Raw genomic sequence first — 23,474 nt, 5'->3', positions numbered from 1 at the left:
TGAGGTATCACATTCACATGTGATAGGTGAAGTTGCACATACTACACAGTGAGACAGTTTTAGCAAATACTGACACCTGACGATGGCCGTATACGGGCGAAACATGTAGTGAGGAGGAGTGGGAGATAATAACCGGGTTCCAATTTGTGTTTGTTGCTGTTCATACTGAAGTTGTTTTGTTTTGTAACTTTACAGGTCCTGCCCATGTCCTGTGCCTCAGAATGGTGGACCCCTGAAAATTAAGCCATTCTTACATTGATTTCAGAAGTCTCCATTCTGATTAAACTGTCGTATCTATTAGTCATACTGGTTAACAATTTCTAAGTGACCATTGGTTTCTCTGCGTTCATCAATCAATAATTTTTTTCCTCATACTATGATGATTTTAACCAAATTTGGTTTGTTAAATCTCCAAATGAAGATCTATGCTTTGAATTTGATTTAAACAACTTTGAGGAACATAACTGCCGATTTATACATGAAGGTAATGCACTTACAAGCCTTTAGCTTGGCAGTGTTGATTTGGTCACCAACAGCAGAACATGTCCAGTATGTTCAGCATGATAACATTTGTGTACTACCATTTACCTTGCCATTATAGTTTCTGATATCAATGTTTTATGAATGAGGAGGTGAAAGCACAAGAAGTGTACATTTCCATACACTTTTATATTTGTTTGATTGTGTGTTTGCTGGGGTAATTTTAAATGACTGCATTTCATTTGTACATGACATCCACCTGTCACCTAGGTATGCACACTGTGCTGTAAATGGAAAGGCATTAAGTTCAGGATAATAGTGGGGGCTGGACAATTGCAGTAGTGTACATTTTTCTTTCCGGCTTCTCGAAATGATTGAGTTTCATTTACATATCATGTAATACATAACATGTATTTTATTGATCCATGTAACCTTCATTCAGGAGAACTTTTTCTCACTTTAATTCTTGGTGTATACATTCCAAAAGGTATTCAGGCCCCTAAGTAGTGATGCCTTTAAAGCAAATTTGACTGAAACTTACACATATGTGCACGCATATGATGTAAGTTCAGGGATAAGCTTTCATCAAGATCTGAAGACCAAAAGATATGTATAAATGTATAAGTTTATTACCTGTTAAGGACAGATTTTTCTCTCTTCCACAGTGTTCAAGCCAGTTCTGGGACACATCCACTCTATCCTGTGGGTACCAGAGCTCTTTCCCTAGAAGTAAAGTGGCCAGGGTGCAAAGCTTAACACTCACCTCCATCTAGTCGTGCTAAGGTTAAGAATGCATGGTGCTATACCTCCGATCCCCCCCCTATATTTTTATGGGTTGCTGCAGAACTAAGCACAGGGACAACTTGTCTTTCTTCTATTTATTTTCTCAACCTTTACATCAAACAAAATTAAGTTATTTTTCTATACAGGATTAGTGCCTACTTGCACTCTCGCCATCTGGTGTGTTATAAAGAGCACATTACTGGAGAGACAGCAACCTCATACAGTGGGTGTGGTAAAGTTCCTCCCATGCCTAAACATAGCAGAGTGGTGGGTTTTGGTTGTAATGGTCACAGTTCAATTATAATTGGGGACTTCACATTCTCCTCTTCACTGTTACTATATCCAGAATGTCTCTGATGCCCACTGAGCCCCTGTTCAGTGGATATTATGATAATAGAAGCCCATGATTCATGTACCATACACAAATATTAGATATGTATGGAGCTTTACCTCCAGTACCTGCTTTATGCCTTCACGATGTTGTGCTTTTATACATGTAGAACAAGTTGTAGCAAGGAATTTGTCAGCTTTACGTTTTCATATAATGTTGGAACTCTCTGACTGAGTAGTACAATGTCTCTCCTCATCATTCAGCAGTAATTTATCTGCTCAGGAAATTCCCTTCTTTTATGCAATGCAGAGGTTCACTGCTATGCTCACAGAGATAGCCTTTAGAAACTTCAGTTCAAATTTTCATAACCTATTTCTGTAAGATCCATTTTAGTATTATCCTTCAGTCTGCACATAGTTATTCCACTCCCAAGAGATCACATCCCTCGAGGTCTTGCAAGCAAGTTTCATGCATTTCACAATTTACCCGTGATTTAATCACTTTATGAGCATTAGATTACAAGTTATAAACCTCTTCATTGTGTTTCGTCTTTTATTTTTAGAATGCACACAAATACAGATTAAATAATGTTACAGTATAAAGAAAGTGCCTTCCTGAAAAATGTGCACTGAGTTTCTATTTCCATAATAACACTTGCCATTCATTAAGAAGCATACGTTTCCCGAAACCGCATTTGGAGATGTTGGTAGGCTGTGTAGATTGTATTGTGTTTTGCATGGTGAGATTTTCTGTTCTTCACGCTGCAGCTGTTAGGTGAAGGTTGCTCTGCCTTGGTCATCAGGCACTGTATTGGAGTGATGGGTGTGTTGTTGTCTGGATGCACAAAAAAAGCTATACTGTGTCGTCCTTTAGAACGGATTTTTGGCTGTTCAGGGACCACAACACGGTGACGCTGTAAAACAAACAAAATTATTGGTATTCCAGAAAATTTCATAGCTTCACTGAAACAGTCGGAGAGAATGGAACTCAAACTGTTCAGCTGTGGATTGTGATTCTCTGATGTATGAAAGAAAATCCCTTTTACAAACCTAGGCCCTCAGAGATGAGGTAACTAAACAACACACTGTGCATGTAAATTAGTGCCTTTAAGGTGAACAGAGCTTTGACTTCAACCTTTGTCATGTCTCATAAAGGAAAACTCTGAAGGTCAAGCTTCATTTTTGCCTAAGAGCTCAAAACATTCTTAAACTTGGGAGCAGGAAGAAGTGATTGATCAGCACCCCACTCTGGCAGGACTCTGTGTCTGCAACACTGCAGGACTGTGGTCTCTTGGCTTATACACAGAAACATGCCTTAGACTTGAAAATTAACTCATCTAAAACGCAGTGCTGCAGAGGTATGAGGTCACACACTACGCAGCATGCAGTTTGGGCCAGTCAGCAAATGCAGAGCAATCTAAAATCATTTATCTCCTTTGTGATCATTTCACTCTGTCTCGAATTACTTTTCTGAACATAGCACCAAGCAGCATCCAACATCATCTTGTGCAATGATGCTTCCAGAAGACTGCATAACATAACTTGTCCCGCCAATAGCTGTTGTGGGCAGGCCAAATCTGTTCAGCAGACATCACACGGTCCTACATGGTGTCTACCCATTCACTGGGAAGCTGTGTTTGTCCAAGAGCTGTTCTAAGAAATACTCATTCATCCAGCCCCTATCCATTCTCTTTATCCTGGCTGGACATTCAGACTTTCAAACTAGGAGCTTCATGAATGGGGGTAAACTTCCTAACAACAAGCTTCACAATTTATTCAGCTAACATAATACTGTTCATACAAAGAAGGATAAGATAGGTAGGAAATGTATTACATCCAGAAGAAACAAGAAATGGCACTCAACATTTTGGTTTAAATGAGATCTGAGGTTTTCATGGCAGTGAAGATCCTACCTTGATGATGAAGGCATTATATTCATCTGAAATATTGGTAAACACCACATTACATGATGAGATAATCCATGGGACAAGGCATTTCAGATGTAAAATCCTCATTGAATGATTCCACATGATAGGCACATGGCTTATGTAACAGTAAGAATGGATGACTGCTGTTATGGCAGTGGTGTCTGTACTGTCTATTATACATCACATCACTGGTGCAATAAGAGCAGTGGTCTGTTCTTAACGTTGGATAATCTGTAAGTACAGATGAGATAACAGTATTAAGATGTTAGGTTCTGAAGCTTTGAATTAAACTGAGATGATAAAATAAAGGATCCAATGGCAGGCTTTTGTGATAGTGGTGATGAAACTCCTAGTTCTGCAACGGAAAATCTTTATCAGGTAAATACCAAGAATGATCCTGTACCATTTGTATAGTTACAGGGCTCAAAACAGTGCTGCCACCACAAAAGCTCACTATAAGATTCTCTCCTCAATGAGGTTATTGAGTTCAGGTCATTTATGTTTTCAGTTCAATTAATACTATTAAATGAGGCGTGTGAATCATAAAGTTACCTATTTTTAACATTTCTGTGTTTTAACATTGCAGAGGAATTCTTTAAGAAGCTAACAGTAACGGTCCTGGGACTTACCAGGGCAGGGTACGTGGCATTTGTCCAAGAAGCCAACAGCTCTCCTGTGTTAATTAGGATTGACCCTGGCAGGTGTCCGACACGGCTCCATCTGTGGTTACTTGCCTGAACCTGGGAGGAAAATCAATAAACCAGTGTAATAAATATTATACATATGATGGGGCTATGAAAACATATAAATCTGTCATAATCTTGAGACTAATTCTTTTCTGTGATCATAGTATTTTCCCATACAGACTTTGTACGTGAGAAAGTAAAACTGAGGACAAAAAGGAGGAGGGAAGACACAGGAGAAGATGGTGGCGGAGAAAGGAGAGGAATAAGGCAGTAGAAAAGAAAGCACTGGTTTGCACTGTCTCCATTGCTGCATCCTTCAATAAAAAACATCACTCCTCTGTATACTGCTTTGTTCACAATGACTCGCATTTTGTGGAATAATAAACATCAACTAGGACACAAAATTTTCTGTCAGTGTGGAACCAAAAGTTCCATTACCATCACATGGAAGCATATCACTGGACCCTACTCTGAATCAGTTAAATCAATTAAACATTTATCTATGATCCATTTTAATATTATACTTGTTTTTGTTCCTACACATATCCAGAGGTCTCAAAACAAATTTCATGTATCCTTCGTGTATTTAATTCATTAATCCTATATGATGTATTGCTTTCTCTCCTGCTTCTTCTTGTATTCCTCTTCATACTTTATTGCCCAATATCTTTTTGTCCTTCAGACTGGGAGACCAAGTTTTACATCCCTGTAATACAGGGGGCAAAACTTATATTCTTATCTTTAACAAGTTGGGAAGCACATTAAATGAGAAGATAATTTGATCTGAACGATTAAAAATGTACAAATCTTAACTTTACCTGTGTGGTCAGTTAATGTTTCAAGGTGAAATTCCAGTCTGGAGATGGAAAGCAACAGGCAGTGTTGCTTTCAATCATCTATCTGAACACTTCATATCTACACCTTTAATTTGTATACACTCTCTTGTGATTTTTTTATTGAAAAGAATGTGATATTATACTGACATCTACTGAGATAATACATCAAGGAGATGAGATAAGGAGATGTAGCATGTATAGGAGGAAGGAAAATGGATACAAAGTTCTGATAGTAAAAAGAAAAGTAAAAGTAAAGCTATCCCTGTAAGAGGCCATGAAGGCCTATAGGGCTGTGAGACGTTGAGGGTCCCACATTTTCTAGACAATTGGCTGAAAGATGGCGGTAAGGTTGTCAGCCTAACACACCAGCTGCGTTTTACTCCCCAGGAAAATTATTTAATTAATTCCTTATACTCATTTCTGTTAGAGTCTGAGTCGACCCCAGGGCCATAGAGCTGCCGCAAGGATTAGGTCAATTGAAAAAATCCAATGAACTCATTGGAACTTGAACCTGCGACCTTCCGGCTTGTAGCATAGCCCCTCAGCCAGGGACCCTCAACATCTCACAACCCTATGGGCCTTCACGGCCTGTTACAGGGAAGTTCTGATAGGGAAAACTAAAATGAAAGAGACCACATGCAAGACCTAAGCATTGACAGGAGGTTAATATTAAAATTAATTTGAACAGAACTATGATACAAGGGGTGGACTTGATTATTCTGGTTCACTATAGCGACCAGTGGCAAGTTCGTGTGAACATGGCAGTTCCATAAAATGCTGGAAACTTCTCACATGCTGAGCAACGATTAACTTCTCAAGAAGGACTATGCTTCATTTCATTAGTTACTGATATCTGGTGTACAAGTGTAACAGAATAAATTATGTCATGCAATAAATGAACACACCTAACTGATGTGTTTTTCTTTTCAGTCATGGAAAATGAGTAAAGGTTTGAGCCCAAGTATGGGCAGTGAGAAAGAGAAGAATTTAATTAATGAATGGATGAGTAGATTCTAAAGGGTTCTGACAAAGGTGTATAACACTCAGAATTGCTGGGTTTTTGGACTTTTTTTTTCATTGTCTGGTATTCTAGAGACTAGAAAACACGACATTTCAGAAACTGGATCTCTTTCCATCTTCAGATAAGGGGGAAGGCACCTACTCAGTTGGGTCCCTTAGAAAGACCTAACCTCAGTCACTGGATAACCCCTGTCGAGTCGAGTCTTATGTTGTGACTTATGGTCAGTCATGGTTGGCCACTAGTCTTGGAATAAAGCACCCCTCTGTGGCTTACAAGCAGATTTCTATTACTGTCAGGCAGCTGCCTGACAGTACTCTGATGAGAGTACTGGTCTGTGGGTGTGTTGTTTACAATTTCTGCTGGCCCTAGCCAGCACAGTCATTCTCGGATCCCAGTCCTTGCCAAGAGGGTTGGCACAGTAGTAACAGTCTAGACTTATATTCAGAGGTGCTTGGCTCAAATCTCAGTTGGGATACCTGCAGTATACAGAACTGCATGTAAGTGCCTTGTACAAGTACATAAACCCCAGTGTTAAATGTAATACCAAATTCAAACTCAAGAAGTGCCAATAACATTAGAATCTTTGCTTCTCATTTACTGTAATTAAAAGAAATAATTTAAAATATTAAAATATAAATAACGTAATGGTGTATCAGTGAACTGGGGCATGTGGTAGTGTAGTTGGTTGAGGCACTATGCTACAAGCCGGAAGGTGACAGGTTCGATTTCCGACAAGGTCACTGGATTTTTCAAGTAACCTAATCCTTCCAGCAACACTATGGCTCTGAGGTCGACTCAGCCTCGAACAGAAATGAGTGCCAGGAATCTTCCTGGGGGTAAAGGGTGGTCAGCATGTAACGCTGACAACCCCACTGCCATCTGTAAGCTGATTGTCTAGAAAATGTGGAAGCGTCAACATCTCACGACCCTATGGGACTCCATGGCCTGTTACAGGGGTAGCTTTACCTTTACCTTCACATAAATGAACAGTTATTTATTTTTCTTAAAAAGGTGACAAGTGTCAAAACTAAAAAATTGTGATGATCTGAACAATGTACTTTCTGCTCCAAATTATCTCCCCAACAGGTAAACCCCTTGGTTTGGCCACAGGACTTCACATTACTGTTTATACAGACAAGATACGTTTCCTGAAGAAATGTTAAGGGTCTCCATTACCTCCAGGCCACCTTCACAATCCTGAGCCAGCAAAGTGAATGTGCCATAATCTGCGTGTTCCCCACATCGCGTGACTCCTGGTGTGGGTGGTGCCCCAAGTGGTGGGTAGTAAAGCAGTCTCATGCAGGATTCATTTCCCTCCTCAAACATGTTGCTGTGTGAGTGTAGGAAGTATTCTGCTTGCAGATCTGCAAATATAAGATGTTACTAGCAGGCAGGGCTATGATAATTGCATGTGTACAAAAATTGATGATTTCTGTTTCACAGATAGAAATGTAATACCAAGTCCTCGGATACTATAGTATTTAATACAGTGACTACCTCCATGGAATTGAGTCCTTCCTGAGATGTCGCCAGTCACTTGGCTGCTCACAAATTTCCCAACATTTTATGGGACCCGGTGGTTAATTACCATGTTCAAAAGAGCACGCCACTGGACTCTATCCTGAGCCAGATGAATCGAGTGCATAACAACCCATCCTATTTCTCTAAGATCCATCTTAATATTATCCTTCCAGAAGAGAGTGTGCAATCAAAGTACATAAGGACATTGTGTGTTTTGCATGTGAAATTTGTGAATATAATTCAGTTCAATTATATTACATTAAAATTGTTACATAAGTAAAATTTTGATTCACATAAAGTCTATTATAACCCGTGAACTTGAAGTTGAAACCAAATTTTACATTTCCTCAAAAATGGAATTAAAAATTGGTACATAAAATATAAGCTCTCATTGAGATCTACTGCTTTTGTTTGAACCACTGCTTTGATACAATGAATATGTAATAACATAAAATTCAAAGTGCAGTGCTCAGTACGTGACTTGTAGCAGTAATAAATTAAAAGGAAACTTGGCACAAGGACGGTGAGAAGAAAGGAGATAGAACAATGCTTGGTAAACAGGAAAAGGATAAATTTAAAACAATGGACATGTGCCTGAATGTAGTTAGGTATAACATGTATGTACCTAAACTTGAAGCAAGTACTCGCAGAAGAAGAGTTGCTAACTTCTGGAAATCTTGTGCTAATGATGTCACCACAGACTGGAATCCTTGTACTTCAGCTTCTGGTAATTTCCGGTCTAACCAACAGATGTTGAATGTGTGACGCATTTCCTCTATATGTTCTCTTGAGAATCTGGTGGAAATAGCAATAAGGAGATAATGAGACGTGATTAAGCTACTTGACGATTTCTATATCTAATTGATTGTTTTTTGACCTTGTAAAGATCCTATGGAATGTGTATAAATGAATGAATAAAACCAGTCCTAAATCATTCTGATGGCCATGGAATGTCATTTAGTTGCACAAACTTTCTGGATCTGTTTATCATCCAGCATTCTCCTTCAAAATACTGGACAGTGGACAAAGCCTGGAAGAGTAGTAACAGTAACTTGATGGTTGTTTATTTCCTATGAGAAGTGCGTTGCATTTATTGATTATGTACAAGCAGCAATTTGTTGAATTTGAGGTTACTAATAATTATACTGTATTGTACTTTTATTAGAATTAGTTAATTTTCTTTTCATTTATTTTTTGACAGTTGATTAATTCCAATTTTGGCTGAGGCCAGACAAAGAATTAGAAACATTTCAATAACAACTTAAATAAGACAAAAAATCTAGCAGTGACCATGAAGAATACTATTTTCAGGGATATAATGCCATATAGTTCAGCTGAAGTTCACCGACGTTTCGGAGTAACAAATTGCCTCCATCATCTGGGTCGAAGAGGGAGCTAAGTAAGCAGAGCTTCCCATGTGCTTTGTGCTTGGCTTTCTCTCGAGCACTGAAGATAGACGCGATATGTTCCTCCGAAACGCGGGTGAACATTACTGAATTATGAGGCACAATAACCCAGTTATTTGAAAACAAAGACCGGCTAACTAAACAAAACTTAACAGAAGCTGAAAGCTTCACATCTCTAACAACTCTGATGTTTGAAGTGATCCTCAGCCAGTTTCATCCAGCTTCTATTCTCACAAACTTAAGATTCATAACATCCTACAAGTTTCAGCCGGAAAAATTCAGAAATTTGCAGATAGGAGCAAGATAACCTGTCGGCACAGAACTACAACTCCTTCTTCCCTACCCGTAACTTTGCACTGAGACTCTGTAACTTGACCAAGTACCTTGGTGGGGTGGTAGTTATATGTTGGAGGTCATTGATTCGAATCTGAGATGTACATTGGCTATCCTCAGTGAAGCTTTTCCTGCAGGTTAATTCAAAGGTAATATCTTGATTAGGTCATGACCGCTCCTTTCCAATCCATTATTTACCAGTCATCTTACCATTCGACGCTATATAACCTGACATACAGACAGCTCATAAAATAACACACACATACTAATTGCAATTTGGACTATTCAGTTCTGAACTACTCAGTGTTACTGAATAGTACAGTGGTTTGTGGAAAACGTGTAACACCTGGTGATCAGTGGTTTAAATGTGTCGCCAAATAAGTTAAGTAAACCCACGATAATCCAGATTAATTGGGTGCAGGGAGCTCATCCGGATTAATGAAGCAAAATATACACATTAAAAGCAAAAAATAAAAAACAAACACATGGTAAATTTAATAATATAGGTAGTGCTGATGAAGATTAATAAAAAATGTTACTGTAGAGCATTTATTTAAAGACTATAAATAGATAAGAATCTGAAATCCAGGGACTCCACCCAGATCAAACCAATCTTGGATATTTTCTTTCGTGGTTTCAGTCTCTGCAGCTGCCCTCAACACGGTCTGAAAGTCCTCTTGCTTCTAAATCCCACGTGTCTTTTAAAGAATGCATTCTACTTTTTCGTTTTTCATATTTCGATCAGGATTAGCAAGGATTTACTGTATTAACACTCATATAGTCTGCAACTTAATTAATGTACATTGGTCGTCCAGTGGTGATTTGAATAACTGCATTTCTTATACTGGAAAGTAAATTTGGCCATTGATATGTTCAAGTTTGGTACCTGTGTCTCATCTCTATCAGTCAGATATCCATGTCTCTACAGCCCTTATGGACCTTTGCCGCTTTTTCAGTTTCTTAACCTACACACAGTCGGTAGGACTCCTGGGTGGGGGGATCAGTCCATGGCAAGCCTGCTACTTACTCACAGACACACATGCCTAGAGTGGGATTCAACCCACGTTCCCGGTGTTCGAGAGGGCGAAGATGGTTCATGCCTTAGACTGTGCGGCCACCGTGATGGGCGTGTCATATCTCCAAGCTTGCAAAAAGTGTATAATTATGAAACAAGCAGACTGGGATAGTTCCGTTGGTAAAGCAGCTGGCTACAGGCAGAAAGAGGGAAGTTCCTCTCAGGCACCAAGGGCTCTGGGATCCTTGCAGTCTCCTTTTCAATATGAATCGGGGTTCTATTATCGAGCGATAATGCGGCCGCAGCGTGGAGATCACTTGTCCCAATCTAAAGGATGAAGTGTTATCCCCACCCTCTCTCTGCATGGTTGTATGACTCTGAGATGAGTCACAACAACAAAACTACCCTTTATTCATTTCAGAATATTGCGTAGCATCACTGAAGCTTTCATGATTATTCTTATCAGTGCTCGAACCCACGCATTTCAGGGGAAAATTACGTAGGAATAGTATAATATGTGTATAATTTTTAATAGGTAATATTCGTCGTTCTGTCATGAATATTTCTCAAGATGTTTGTGGCAGTGCTGCGAAGTGCTATAGTCCATCCAGCACTAAAAATACGTTACGGGTGTTATGTGTTGTGACTGTCCGTTTCCTTTCTACCCACGCTGGTGTGTAATGTACGTAAATCTATTTCTTCTATCACAAGCTAATAAAAATGATGCATCGTATATTTGTTTGATCGAAAAAGTTTACATTTCATATTTCTCGCAGTCCTGCTCGGTAAATGTTACAGGCTGTCTGATGTTGCCGTGGAATGTCATACAGTGCATGAGGTCTGGCGGGCATATACGTTCAGATGTACAATAAACACTCCCTAATCCGGGGTCATCTGAATTAATGAAGCGAAACGAAGCCCTAAAAGGCAAGAAAGTACAAGTAAATGGTAACTTAATGATATAAGTAGTGCTGGTGAAAATAAATACAAAAATATTACTGTACAGCCTTTATTTAAAAACTATAAAAGGACAATGCGTTTATTCAGCGATAGAAAACTCAGAAGTTGTACGTGTTTTGAATGCAGGTTTGAAGAAACTGTCACGTTTTGTCTGAACAGACAAGTGACTCATCTGCCTTCTTAAATGCTACGTATCGTTTTAAGTACGTATTCAACTATGAACAGCATTTCTCGTATTTCGGTCCGGATTTACTATAACCGGATTAGCGACGGTTTGCTGTAATGTCATGATGAACGTACGGTGTTAACTTTTCTGCAGTAAGTAGTGCACAGAGTACCGTAAGTACTTAACTTGAAGCTCGGGCCACAGGGACATTATCTTGCTTTTCGTTGCGAGTTTTGCGAATGCCGGGAACAGATAACAAAGGACCTGAGACTTAGAATACGGCCGTGATACACAAAAAGGACTCGTTACCAAGACTGACTCACCGCCAGTCGTGAAGTGACCTACAAAGCAGGACCTCACCTTTCTGTTCCGGGCGATACATAGCCGTGATTGCAGGGGCTAATCCTTCGGTACGTGTTTCTTGCGTCTTCCGGTAGATCGCAGAATTTATCGAAAGCATTGTACACCGCCCGGATCTGTGAACACAGACATGACACCACGATGACATGTTTGCACATTACGGACAGTATATTCTGACGATGAGCATGTTGAGTGTTCAGAAGTGACACCAGTAAAGTACTAGAAACTTCTAAAGGGCTCTGACGATACTGGGTTCAACTCAGAGAGAGCTGAGTTTCTGGACTTTGTCCATCAGCTAGTATTCTGAAAGAAACAGATCTCCTCCCCAGAGGACTTAGTCCCGTGACTTGAGATCAGCTTTTTGTAAAGGAAGCACTCGAGTAGATGCTTCTCCAACCACTTACCTGAAGACGGAAACAGATCCAGTTTCCGAAACGTTGTGTTCTTTCAAGACGATGGACAAAAACCAGAACTCAGGGATCCGAAGAGAAACAGATTGTTGTCTTCATGCTGAAGTGAAGAAACTGTTTTTCCAAACGAGATCCAGTGATCGAGACATGAGAGTAAAAACACTGCGTCTGAGTTAGAGGAAACGTCACTGCCTAACCTAAGACCACCGAGACATGACTACGTGATAATTTCATGATACCGTAGCCAGAGTTGAATTATAGCCATTACAGGGAATTTCGGTTGCAAAAACCGTAAAATTAAATTACTTTACGTTTTGGTTCATTTTTAATGTGCTGATAGTAACCAGAGACCGCCTCTGTGGTCAAGTGGTCAGAGTTCCTGGCTACAAATCCAGAGGAAATAACACATAAGGTCTTTATACCGCCTAATTCATTTCTTAAAATTTCCGAAGATTCGACTCAGTTCAATTCCTCTGTTCCCAAGCCCATATCCCGGCAGGCAGGCGTCTAGACACCCGGCTCAGTTCTCAACTGAATTTTCTTTCGCGGACCATGAAGAAACACAGCCTCTCTATCGTTAGGAAGGCGTTGTATAGCAACGGAAGTTACTCGACTGTTACTTGCATATTCGTTGTGCCGGGAATATGTTTACAGAGTCGTTGTCTAGCAATGAACGTCTATTCTGATTTCACTATTCCAGCTTTCGGACGTCATATCATATTTTCTTTCATAACCTCGAAATCTGTACGATTTGCGGGAAAGATGTACTGTCATGAAATGCGCTTCATTTCTGTCAACAATTTTCGTGTGAGACTTTCCCCTGAGATCCGCATTTAGAGGCCTGCGCGCGCCTTGCAATTTCTATGCTTGCACGAACTCCTATAGGTCTTCATGTAAAATGTTGTACAATTTAGTCCGAGTGTAGTCAAAACTGGAATTTGCCTACAACTTTCAGGGAATTTCTCTCGCACGGAATTAAAGGAAGGCCACGGATGGATAAATATGGTCACTGCGGTTGGTAGGAACTGAAACCACAGAACCACCTGAAACTGACATTTCTTTTTAGTTGAAGAAATATTTCTGCGCCATAGGGTCAGGCACGAAAGCTGTGACTGACAGACATTGCCAAATTGTCACGTGACATTTCTTGTGTGACATGTGCCTTCAGACACAGGCGTTTAAAAACGACAGATAACTGAAATGTTATCTCTGCATATGCATTTCTTGACAAGCAAACATAATTTCATATAGACAAACAGATGCAAGCCGTTGTTACATTATCACGATGAACTGCACGTCCAGTGCTCAGAATTAGTATCTTCAACTTCTCTTAAGGTGGAGGGGTCACGCGGAAGCGTAGTTGGTTGAGGCACTATGCTACAAGCCGGAAGGTCGCGGGTTCAATTCCCTATGAGGTTACTGGTATTTTTCAATTGACCTCATCCTTCCAGCCCCAATATGGCCCTGGGATTGAATGCTTCTCCGCGACTATTCCCTCACATCAGTTTCTGTACACCCGCCCAAGGAGTCCTTCCGAATGTGTAAGATCTAGAAAAACCGAAGTGAACGGAGAAGTTCATGGAGGTAGCCATAGGCCCACTGGGGCCTAAGAGGTTGGTCTAAAAGTAAACACAGAGAAAACTCAGTATATGTTGCTGTCTCGTCACCAAAATGCAGGGCAAAATCATAACATAAAGATAGGAAACAGATGTTTTGAAGATGTGGCACAGTTCAGATATTTGGGAACAACGATAATAGATCGAAACTGATCCAGGAGGAAATTAAGAGGAGATTGAACTCGGGTAATGCTTGCTACCATTCAGTCCAGAACCTTTTATTTTCTCGTCTGCTGTCCAAAAATATAAGAATTAGATTATACAAAACTAAAATTTTGCCTGTGGTTCTGTGTGGGTGTGAAACTTGGTCTCTGACATTAATGGAGGAACAAAGACTGAGGGTGTTTGAGAACACGGTGTTGAGGAAAATATTTGAACCGAAGAGGGATGAAGTAACAGGAGCTTGGAGAAAACTGCATAATGAGGAGCTTCATAACGTGTACTCTTCTCCAAGTATAATTAGAATGATCAAGTCAAGGAGGATGAGGTGGGCAGGGCATGCAGCACGAATGGGGGAGACAAGGACTGCGTATAGGATATTGGTGGGAAAGCCAGAAAGAAAGAGACCCACTGGGAAGACCAAGGCGTAGGTGGGTGGACAATATTAAAATGGATATTAGAAATATAGGATGGGATGATATAGATTGGATTGATCAGGCTCAGGATAGGGACTAGTGGAGGACTCTTGTGAACACAGTAATGAACCTTCGGGTTCCATAAAATGCTGGGAAATTCTTGAGTAGCTCCAGAATTGGAGGCTCCTCCAGAAATGCTCAGCTCCATGAGTAAGTATTACACACTTCTTATATGTGTGTTAGGCTGGGTATCGAACAAAACAAATCCATGACGTCACTAGTACAGAGTTTTGTGTGGCTGTTGTGTCCGGCATCGAATGCCGTTGGCTGAGGTGCATTCACCTGACTGAATGTCGGGCGAGTACAGAAGCCAATGAATGCAACCTAAGGAGCCTTGCTAATAACAGGAAACACTATGGCGCGTGCGCGGGCACTGATCTCAACGCTGCTTACGCAACACACGGGATCAATTAGCCAGGAAATCTGTTCAAAGTTGGACATGTCGCTTGAAATCTTGATAAGTTTTGGAGTCGTCCAGCGCTGCAACCCTTCGTAACTTCCTGTATAAACTGCCCTAACATTACTAAGATAATGCTTACTCATGGAGCTGAGCCCTTCATGAGGAGCCGCCAATTCTGCAGCTACTCAAAGTCAAAGTCATGTTGCAACTGACGGTCAGTCAGTCTGTCTGTCTTGGTGTCGAGCCCCAGATGTTTTCTTCTTTGTGAAAGTTGCTGTCCTGTCCATTTGGGGCGTCCTCTCTGACGAGAGGTCGGGTCTGTCATTTGTCAGTCAGTCTGTATTAATACATTTATTGTTTGTATTTACATACATTTATAAATCCACGCTTATTCCTTACTTCTATGTACAATATATACAAGGCCTCTGTCAATCCAGGCTCAGTGCAGCAGATTATGCCATATTTCTAGTAGCTTCCGCTACAACGGCAGTCTAGTCACTTGAACGGTCGTATGCCTGACCGCCGCCAAGTTTAAGCCTGTTATACTTTCTGTGGCGGGCTTCGCCTTGTCCGATGTTGCGAACATTCTCATTATCATGATGTTGTACGACTTCTGCTTGTTGCCTGCATAATTTTGTTATATATTCATATACGTACGGGATTTTGAATGCCATGTGCAAATCGCGAACCGGTGTGCGCCTTGGAAAATTGCCAATCGTGCGGAGAACCTTGTTTTGCAGGCGCGGCAATTTCACTAGATGGGTGTCTGCCGCAAACTCCCAGGCGGGACTAGCATAAGTCATTACGGATCTAATAAGAGCTTTGTGGAGGGTCAGTTTAATGTTAGCGGTCAATCGCTCACTTTTGAATAGGGAATATACTCTAATGAATGTTCTGAAGGCCTTGGCTTCGATCATTTCTATGTTCAATCTCAATGTAAATCTCTTATCGAAAATTAAAGTAAAGTAAGTAAAGCTATCGCCGGTCACGGTAGCCGAGCGGTCTAAGGCATGCACTGTCTTCGCTCGCTCGGAAGCCGGGATCGTGGGTTCGAATCCCACTGAGGGCATGGATGTTTGTGTGCGTTTTTCTGTGTTTGTCTACACGTAGAGGCCGTGCGACGAGCTGATCACTCGCCCAAGGAGTCCTACCGAATGTGTAAGATCTAGAAAAACTGAAGTTGGAGTTCATGGAGGTAGGCCTAGGCCCACTGGGCTCTAGTGCCAAGGAAAAAAAAATAAAGCTATCCCTGTAACAGGCCGTGAAGGCCCATAGGGTTGTGAGACGTTGAGGTCCCACATTATCTAGACAATCGGCTTTAAGATGGCGGTAAGGTTGTCAGCCTTACGCGCGGGCCGCGCTTCACTCCCCAGGAAAATTATTTAATTAATTCCTGGTACTCATTTCTGTTAGAGGCTGGGTAAACCCCAGGGCCTAGTGCGGCCGGAAGGATTAGGGCAATTGAAAAAAATCCACCCGCGACCACTACGCTACCGCGTATCCCCCCTTATCGAAGATTACACTTAGATATTTTGCACTGTTTACAAATGGAATATTTCGTCCATCTAGAGTGATACAAGACTCAGGCGGTCGACGAACACGAGAGAAGTAGACCCCCTGAATCTTATCTTCATTAATTTTTATATTCCAGCGCTCACACCAGGTCTCCCTTGAGCTGAGACCGCAATAAAACCCACCTTGCGATCTGTCGCATAGAGACAGGTGTCGTCCGCAAAGAGGGCCATGTGATCACCATGTGTTTGGGGCGCGTCATTAATATACAAGTTGAAAAGAGTAGGGGAAAGGACAGAACCTTGTGGCACCCCTGCTTGCATTTCCCTTGGCGTTGTCATTTGGCCTTCAACCGAAACCCTGAATTCACGTTTAGAAAGAAAGGACCCAATAAGTTTGGTCAACCTGTTCGAGAATTCCAATTTTGATAACTTATACAGCAAGCCTGAGTGCCACGTGGTATCAAAGGCTTTTTCGCTGTCCAAGAACACCGCAGCCGTAGACATTTTGTTGTTGAAATTAACGGTCACGTGGTCGGCCAGCCTCATACATTGCAATGTCGTGCTGTGACGTGCACGAAACCAAAGTGGCTTGCGCTGAGCAGGTCTCTTTCTTCAATGTGTTTTTAAGGGAAATTCAAAATTACTTTTTCGAATAATTTTCCTGTCGTGGACAGGAGGCTGGTCGGACGTAAATTTTGATGGAATTTCGGGTCTTTACCAGGTTCTGGTAAAGTTATTACTTTTGCTTCCTTCCAAGTATTTGGAAAATATTGAAAATGGAAAACCATTTTCAATATAACGAGAACTTCTACAAGCCAAAATCAGGTGCAGCTATGGGCTCGCCTTTGTCAAGCATAATGGCGGAAGTCTTTCTAAAACATTTAGAACAAAGGAAAATAAAACTCTTATTGGAAGACAAAAATATTGTATACTATAACAGATATGTTCATGACATTATCATAATCTATAATCAAACTAAAATAACATCCCAGGATATCCTCAAACATTTTAACACGCAAAATAAAAACCTACGCTTCACATTAAACGAGGAAGTCAACAACCAAATAACTTATCTAGACTTAAATCTAACCAACAAACAGGGTCAAATAAAAATGAAAATATATAGAAAACTCACAGCAACAGACGTAACAATAAATAATAAATCTTGCTATCCTAGAGAACAAAAACTAGCAGCATATAAAAACTGGATACACAGACTACTTTTATTACCACTTGAAGAAACGGCTAAAAGTAAAGAATTAAACACCATCATTAATATTGCACTAAACAACGGATATAAAAAAAGATTATATCACACAAATATATAATAGACTAAAACAAAAAACAAGTAACCCTAAAGACATAAGTAAAAATTACCAAAAATGGGTAACCTACACATACACAGGAAACTACATACGGAAAATTACAAAACTATTTAAAAACACTAATATTAAGATAGCATTTAAAACAAACCACACAATAGGCAGAGCACTACAAGAAAAACACAACACAAACCCATACGAGCAAAGTGATATATACAAATTAACTTGCCAAAGTTGCCATCAAGTATACATAGGCCAAACAGGAAGGAAATTATCAACACGATATAGCGAACACATAAGGAACATAAGATTAAATAGAGATTAATCCGCTTACGCTCAGCACATACTAAACAATCGTCATCAATACGGACCAATATCAACCGTCATGGAAATCATCGAAAAAGCTAATAAGGGTAATATAAGGAACATAAAAGAGGAATTCCAAATATACTACTACAACAAACACAACAAACTGATAGCTGAACAGAAACAAACAAGGGAAACAAACAATCAAAACAACATGTTTGACCTTATTATACATCACTTGAACACACCCTCTTCAACGTCATAAACACAGGAAGAATATAATACAAGACACAGCACTATTCAAAACAGTATAAACGACACAGCACGCACGTGAACTACACTACTAATAATAAGGTAAGCCCTAACTAGACACGTTAATAAACCTAAAAGCATTATATATAACTGTATAAGATAGAATAAAATAAATAATTATTGTAATAATATATTTACAGAGCATAAAATCAAGAGAAATGAACGACATCTCCCACCATCAGGAGGAAAACTACATGACCCAATGTCGGCTCACGATATTTTAACACAATAACTAATATTTTACATGGAAATTCTAATACAATTTTAAATGCATTGGGAGGCTACTGTATGGGAAAGTGAACATCATACCGCGTGCAGTGGAAAACCCCAGTCATAATAACCAGGAAATGCACTTAAAAGAAACATCATCATACGTAACTCTACACTTCAAGAAGTGCCATTGTGAGTGCCTAAGACAAACATCAAAACCAGCCGTGATAGTAACAAAATTTATATAATGAGCTTTACTCATAGCTTAAGTGCATATGGTTAAAACATCTTATGTGACAGTGTTTCCTGCTCGTAGTGGTGCGCCTCTAAGGATGATTCTTTTGAATCGAAACATGTAAGGTGAAAAAGACTGAAGTGTTGTAAACTTGTACGTCACACTGGACTGAACATTATCCACTCTGTAAAAGAAACTAAGTTTAACTTTCCAATAACTTATAATTGCTGTGTTAAAGTGCTGCGTCTTTAAAACCAAAATATTAATTAGTGTTGGAAGTAGTGTTTAGAATTGAGAGATCCATACAGTTTTATTTATCAAATTACATACTTTACATATATAATTATTTGGCGTGTGCATGTGATAATAAGTGTTTCGCCGGCAAGTTGACATCCTTCTGCTTCTTCCCCTACTCAGCTGACTTCTGTGGTGAGTTACAGTGCATAAATATTTTTCTCACTGCCGTTTTCTTCAAACCAACATCATTAAAATCAATTTAATAATACAGTAATCAATTTTACGCTGAATAACATAAGTTTTTGGTGATCAGCATGGGATATGTCAATGAAAATTAGCACAAATTAATTTAATGATGTTGGTCTGAGGGAACTACAAAATGCTACAAGATTTCATTAGTCTAGTGATTGATAACTAATTTAAATGTAATTTTATGTTTGTCAACATGCCACACCGTATACATAAGTGTACTAATACTCTTTATGATTATGCTATAATTAATTACTAATATTACGTTAGCTTAATGCACGAACTTTAACAAAACTGGAAAGGTATTTACGAGTAAATTTGTTGGGACTGGGCCCTCGTCTTATAAAAAAAGAACTTACTGGGCCGCGGTCTCATTAACGTTCAGAAGCGCTGGTCTACGGCTTCAAGCAGAGCTTGAACTCTAGCCTCCACCCGCCGTTCATGTTTATCGTCGCACAGGTCATGCGGCGTGAACTGAATTTCGAAACAGTCGGCAACTGCGTTGGCTTTTTCGGAAGGGTGAAATTTAAGGCCAGAAGAATCATGAATAGCAGTTGGTGCCCTTGGTCCGTCTCTCTTTAAGAGAGATTTCGCAATGGGCCATATACCCTGAGGTGTGACTTCAGCGTTACCAAATTTTGTTTCGCACCGTTCAAGTGCCTTTTTTGGGGTCATTCACCTGATTGATTTGGTGACCCAATTGACTGCCATTTTACAAGCTGGATCCCTGGTTTCTTGCTACAATTTTCGTAGCCTCTACTTATATTTTATCAAACGATCTAGATGCAACTACTGAAGAATTTCCCAGCATTTTATTGAACCCGAAGGTTCATTACCGTGTTCACAACAGCCCTCCAGCGGTCCCTATCCTGAGCCAGATCAATCCAATCCATACCATCCTATCCTACCTCTCTAATATCCATTTTAATATTGTCCACCCACCTATGCCTTGGTCTTCCCAGTTGTCTCTTTCCTTCTGGCTTTCCCGCCAATATCCTATATGCGTTTCTCTTCTTTTCCATTCGTGCTACATGCCCTGCATGTCTCATCATCTTTAACTTAATCATTCTTATTATACTTGGAGAAGAGTACACGGTATGAAGCTCCTCATTATGCAGTTTTCTCCAACCTCCCGTCACTTCATCTCTCTTCGGTCCAAATATTCTCCTCAGCACCCTGTTCTCAAACGCCCTCAGTCTATGTTCCTCCCTTAATGTCAGAGACCAAGCTTCGCACCCATACAGAACCACAGGTAAAAATTATAGTTTGTATATTCTAATTTCTATGTTTCTGGACATCAGATGAGAAGACAAACGGTTCTGGACTGAATGGTAGCAAGCATTACCCAAGTTCAATCTCCTCGTAATTTCCTCCTGAATCAGGTTTTGATTTGTTATCGTCGTTCCCAAATATGTGAACTGTGCCACATTTTGAAAACATCTGTTTCCTGTCTTTATGCCATGATTTTGCCCTGCATTTTGATGACGAGACAGCAACATAAGTTAATACATACTTTTATGAAAGAACAAATAGCTTTTACGGAAATAATGATTTGTGCCTTGAATGTTGTACTCTGTGTCCCCTCACTGTGCCCCTGCAGGCTGATTTCTAAGTAAAGAACGAGCCTGCAGCTTCTGCTTTCTCACAAACATACAGAGAGAAAGTAATGTCACGTGAAACATTTCCGTCTCTACATTCTGACAGACTTACTTACACACTGGAAGGTTGGGCGATTTTATTCATATTCAGTATTTATGCATATATCCAACCGAAATTAACGGCCGTGGGGATTCGTTGCGCTGACCACGCGATACCCTCTATCCGCTAAAGTTGGCACTGACTTCGCTCGGTCAGTATAGTTCGCTGCGGACTAAAACCACGGAGTTTCTTTGTTTTGTTTATATCATAGGTCCGGTGCCCGGTGAACATGAACATTCTAACTCTAAAAAATGGGGCCCATGGACACAAAATTGCGATTTCTCGAAAACGGTTGGAACGATTCTGATTAAATTTCAGTAATTTATGACCGATAAATTTAAGCCTTGGCATTTACAAGACTGCTAGCTGAAGACGTCGGCATTTGGCGGGGTTGTCCTAATTTCACTGATATTTTAGGCAAACTCTGTCACATTCAAGACGTTAAATATCGTTCGTAGCGTACAAAGCGTTAATTTCCAACTCACTTAACTACTATTGAACTCATTTGCAGTGCCTCCCCCCGAGCATGTACGGCCTACAATATCCCGGCCCATCCTTCGCCTAATCCTGCACAAAAACTACATCGTTTGTGGTCCCCTGAACCACGTACCTTGTCCTCAGGGATGCCATGATTCACAAGCAGGGCCAGTCCCTTCTCAGACAGTGCTCGGTGTAACTGCGCAGCCACTCTGCGCACTGTAGACTTGCAGGGGACATCGACGGTACCTGAGGGACAACAGAAAGTGCCTAGCGTGATACTGGGTAAACACATATTTAAACGACACATGATTGCATCTTTGTGCAGATATACTGTCATCACTTCCTTAAGTCTCTGTCCAATTGCTTCAAGCGCCTACTCTTATGTCCTCTGTTTACGTTTGTACTGAATAATTCAAGGGCACAAAAAGTCTTCTACCGTAGTTGTTCCACTAGCCAGGATTTTTCTGATGATTTATATCTTATGTTGTTTAGTAGATACTGTAACAGATTTGATTAATAAATCAGCCATAGCGCTGTATTTAAGTGTGATTAAGAGAACATGTAACCAAGACGCTAATAAATCCGATCAGCCGAACTAGAACCCCTTATTTTCGTCACGCGTACCCTAACCCGACATGTGACAATATTTACCGACATTTCGGAGGATCGTGATGTCTCCTTCGTATGACGTCGCATCTCAGAGAGCAGTTGCCGGTGTCAGAACCTCAACCCACATGAGACCTATAGACCTAGCTGCTCATACACAACCGCAATATTCATCCTCGTTGTCACGTCACTGGACTCGTATGCAGTTCACACTTATCTGTTCAGTATGGATTTTCCATCTATGCCTAGATCTCCCAAGTAGTTTCTTCCACTGATGATTTGCATTACAATTTAATATTCGTTCAACGTTTACATCGTGCGTGCTACATGATTCTTCCGCCTGATCTTTTAACGTCCTTATCGTAAGAAAATTGAGGAAACAGTAAAATATTGTGCCCTTATGTCATGTTCTCCACGCGTTTATGACCTCATCTCTAACATGTTCAAACATTCGCCTGTTCTCAAACATCCTTAGCCACAATTCTCACTTTACTCTGTACAGCCTCACTTTCCAGACAGAGAGGGGGGGGGGCAAAGTATAGCAGAAAAGTATGTGAAAGAGCGTCAAATTAATATATAACAATTCAGTTCGTACCTCACAGGAAACATTGCGTCTAACAACCGGGGAAATAATCGCTATGTATTGTAAGAATCATACGGAACACATAAATACACTCTGTAGTCAAAATGTGTTTTTTTTTAAATTAGAAAGCAAGTGGTATATATAGTAGCCACAGTATTTTAAAATATTTAAAGTCCACTGAGCATCTACCGACGTTTCAGGGGAACATGTCGCCACCATCTTCGAGGTTGAAGAGTTAGCCAAGCAAGAACCCAAGAAGCACGTAGCAAGTAGAACTGAAGATGGAGGCGACATGTTCTTCCGAAACGTCAACTGATTTTCGGCGGACTACACGGCATTGTATCCCACAAGATAGAACCCGTTAAAGATCTGCAGTTGTACGTACGGATAGGTTTAATCGTGAAAACGTTGTATTACAGACGAGGGAGCTTCTGTTTTCCCAGAGCCAAAGTGGGTATCAGGGCCTTGCAGATTGGCGCCAGTTTTAACTGCCGAAACTTGGGCACTCCACTCCACTTCTGCTGTTACCTCCCAGGCTATAAGTTATGTCTGTCAGACCGAAATAGGCGTTTGTCGTCATTAGTCGATTACTAGGCGTTCTTTGTTCGTCAACTAGCCCGACAAGAACGTAATGTTTCGACATTATAAATACTGAACGAATTCCTATGAAATTTAGTATCCGTGGTCTGTACTAACGATTGTTATCATAGTACGTGTTGTTCTGAACGGCCGGGAGTAAAGCGGCTCCAGTGTAAAGCTGACCACTCACCTCCAACTAGTGCCGAGGTCAAGAAAGCGTGGGTCTATACATCCACTCCTCCACCCCTCATAAGCAC

At 40.4% G+C, this 23,474-nt stretch overlaps 1 protein-coding gene across 1 annotated transcript in view; it reads right to left on the bottom strand.

Annotated features, from left to right (window-relative positions):
• Positions 1–1,343: 1,343 nt before the first annotated feature.
• LOC111861275 (UPF0676 protein C1494.01) overlaps positions 1,344–23,474 on the bottom strand; it is a 37,636-nt gene continuing 15,505 nt past the window's right edge. The window contains exons 2-7 of the mRNA XM_023845707.2: positions 21,580–21,695; positions 11,826–11,941; positions 8,211–8,380; positions 7,241–7,428; positions 4,151–4,261; positions 1,344–2,507 (exon numbers count right to left, since the gene is read on the bottom strand). Coding sequence (XP_023701475.1) covers positions 2,259–2,507; positions 4,151–4,261; positions 7,241–7,428; positions 8,211–8,380; positions 11,826–11,941; positions 21,580–21,695 — 950 coding nt within the window. The 3' untranslated portion in view covers positions 1,344–2,258. The remainder of the gene's footprint in view (positions 2,508–4,150; positions 4,262–7,240; positions 7,429–8,210; positions 8,381–11,825; positions 11,942–21,579; positions 21,696–23,474) is intronic.

This window comes from Cryptotermes secundus, unplaced genomic scaffold, assembly GCF_002891405.2.
Source record: "Cryptotermes secundus unplaced genomic scaffold, Csec_1.0 scaffold104, whole genome shotgun sequence".
Taxonomy (NCBI): Eukaryota; Metazoa; Arthropoda; class Insecta; order Blattodea; family Kalotermitidae; genus Cryptotermes; species Cryptotermes secundus.
Note: the sequence above shows the minus strand (reverse complement) of the source record. Positions and strands in the feature narration are given on the sequence as shown.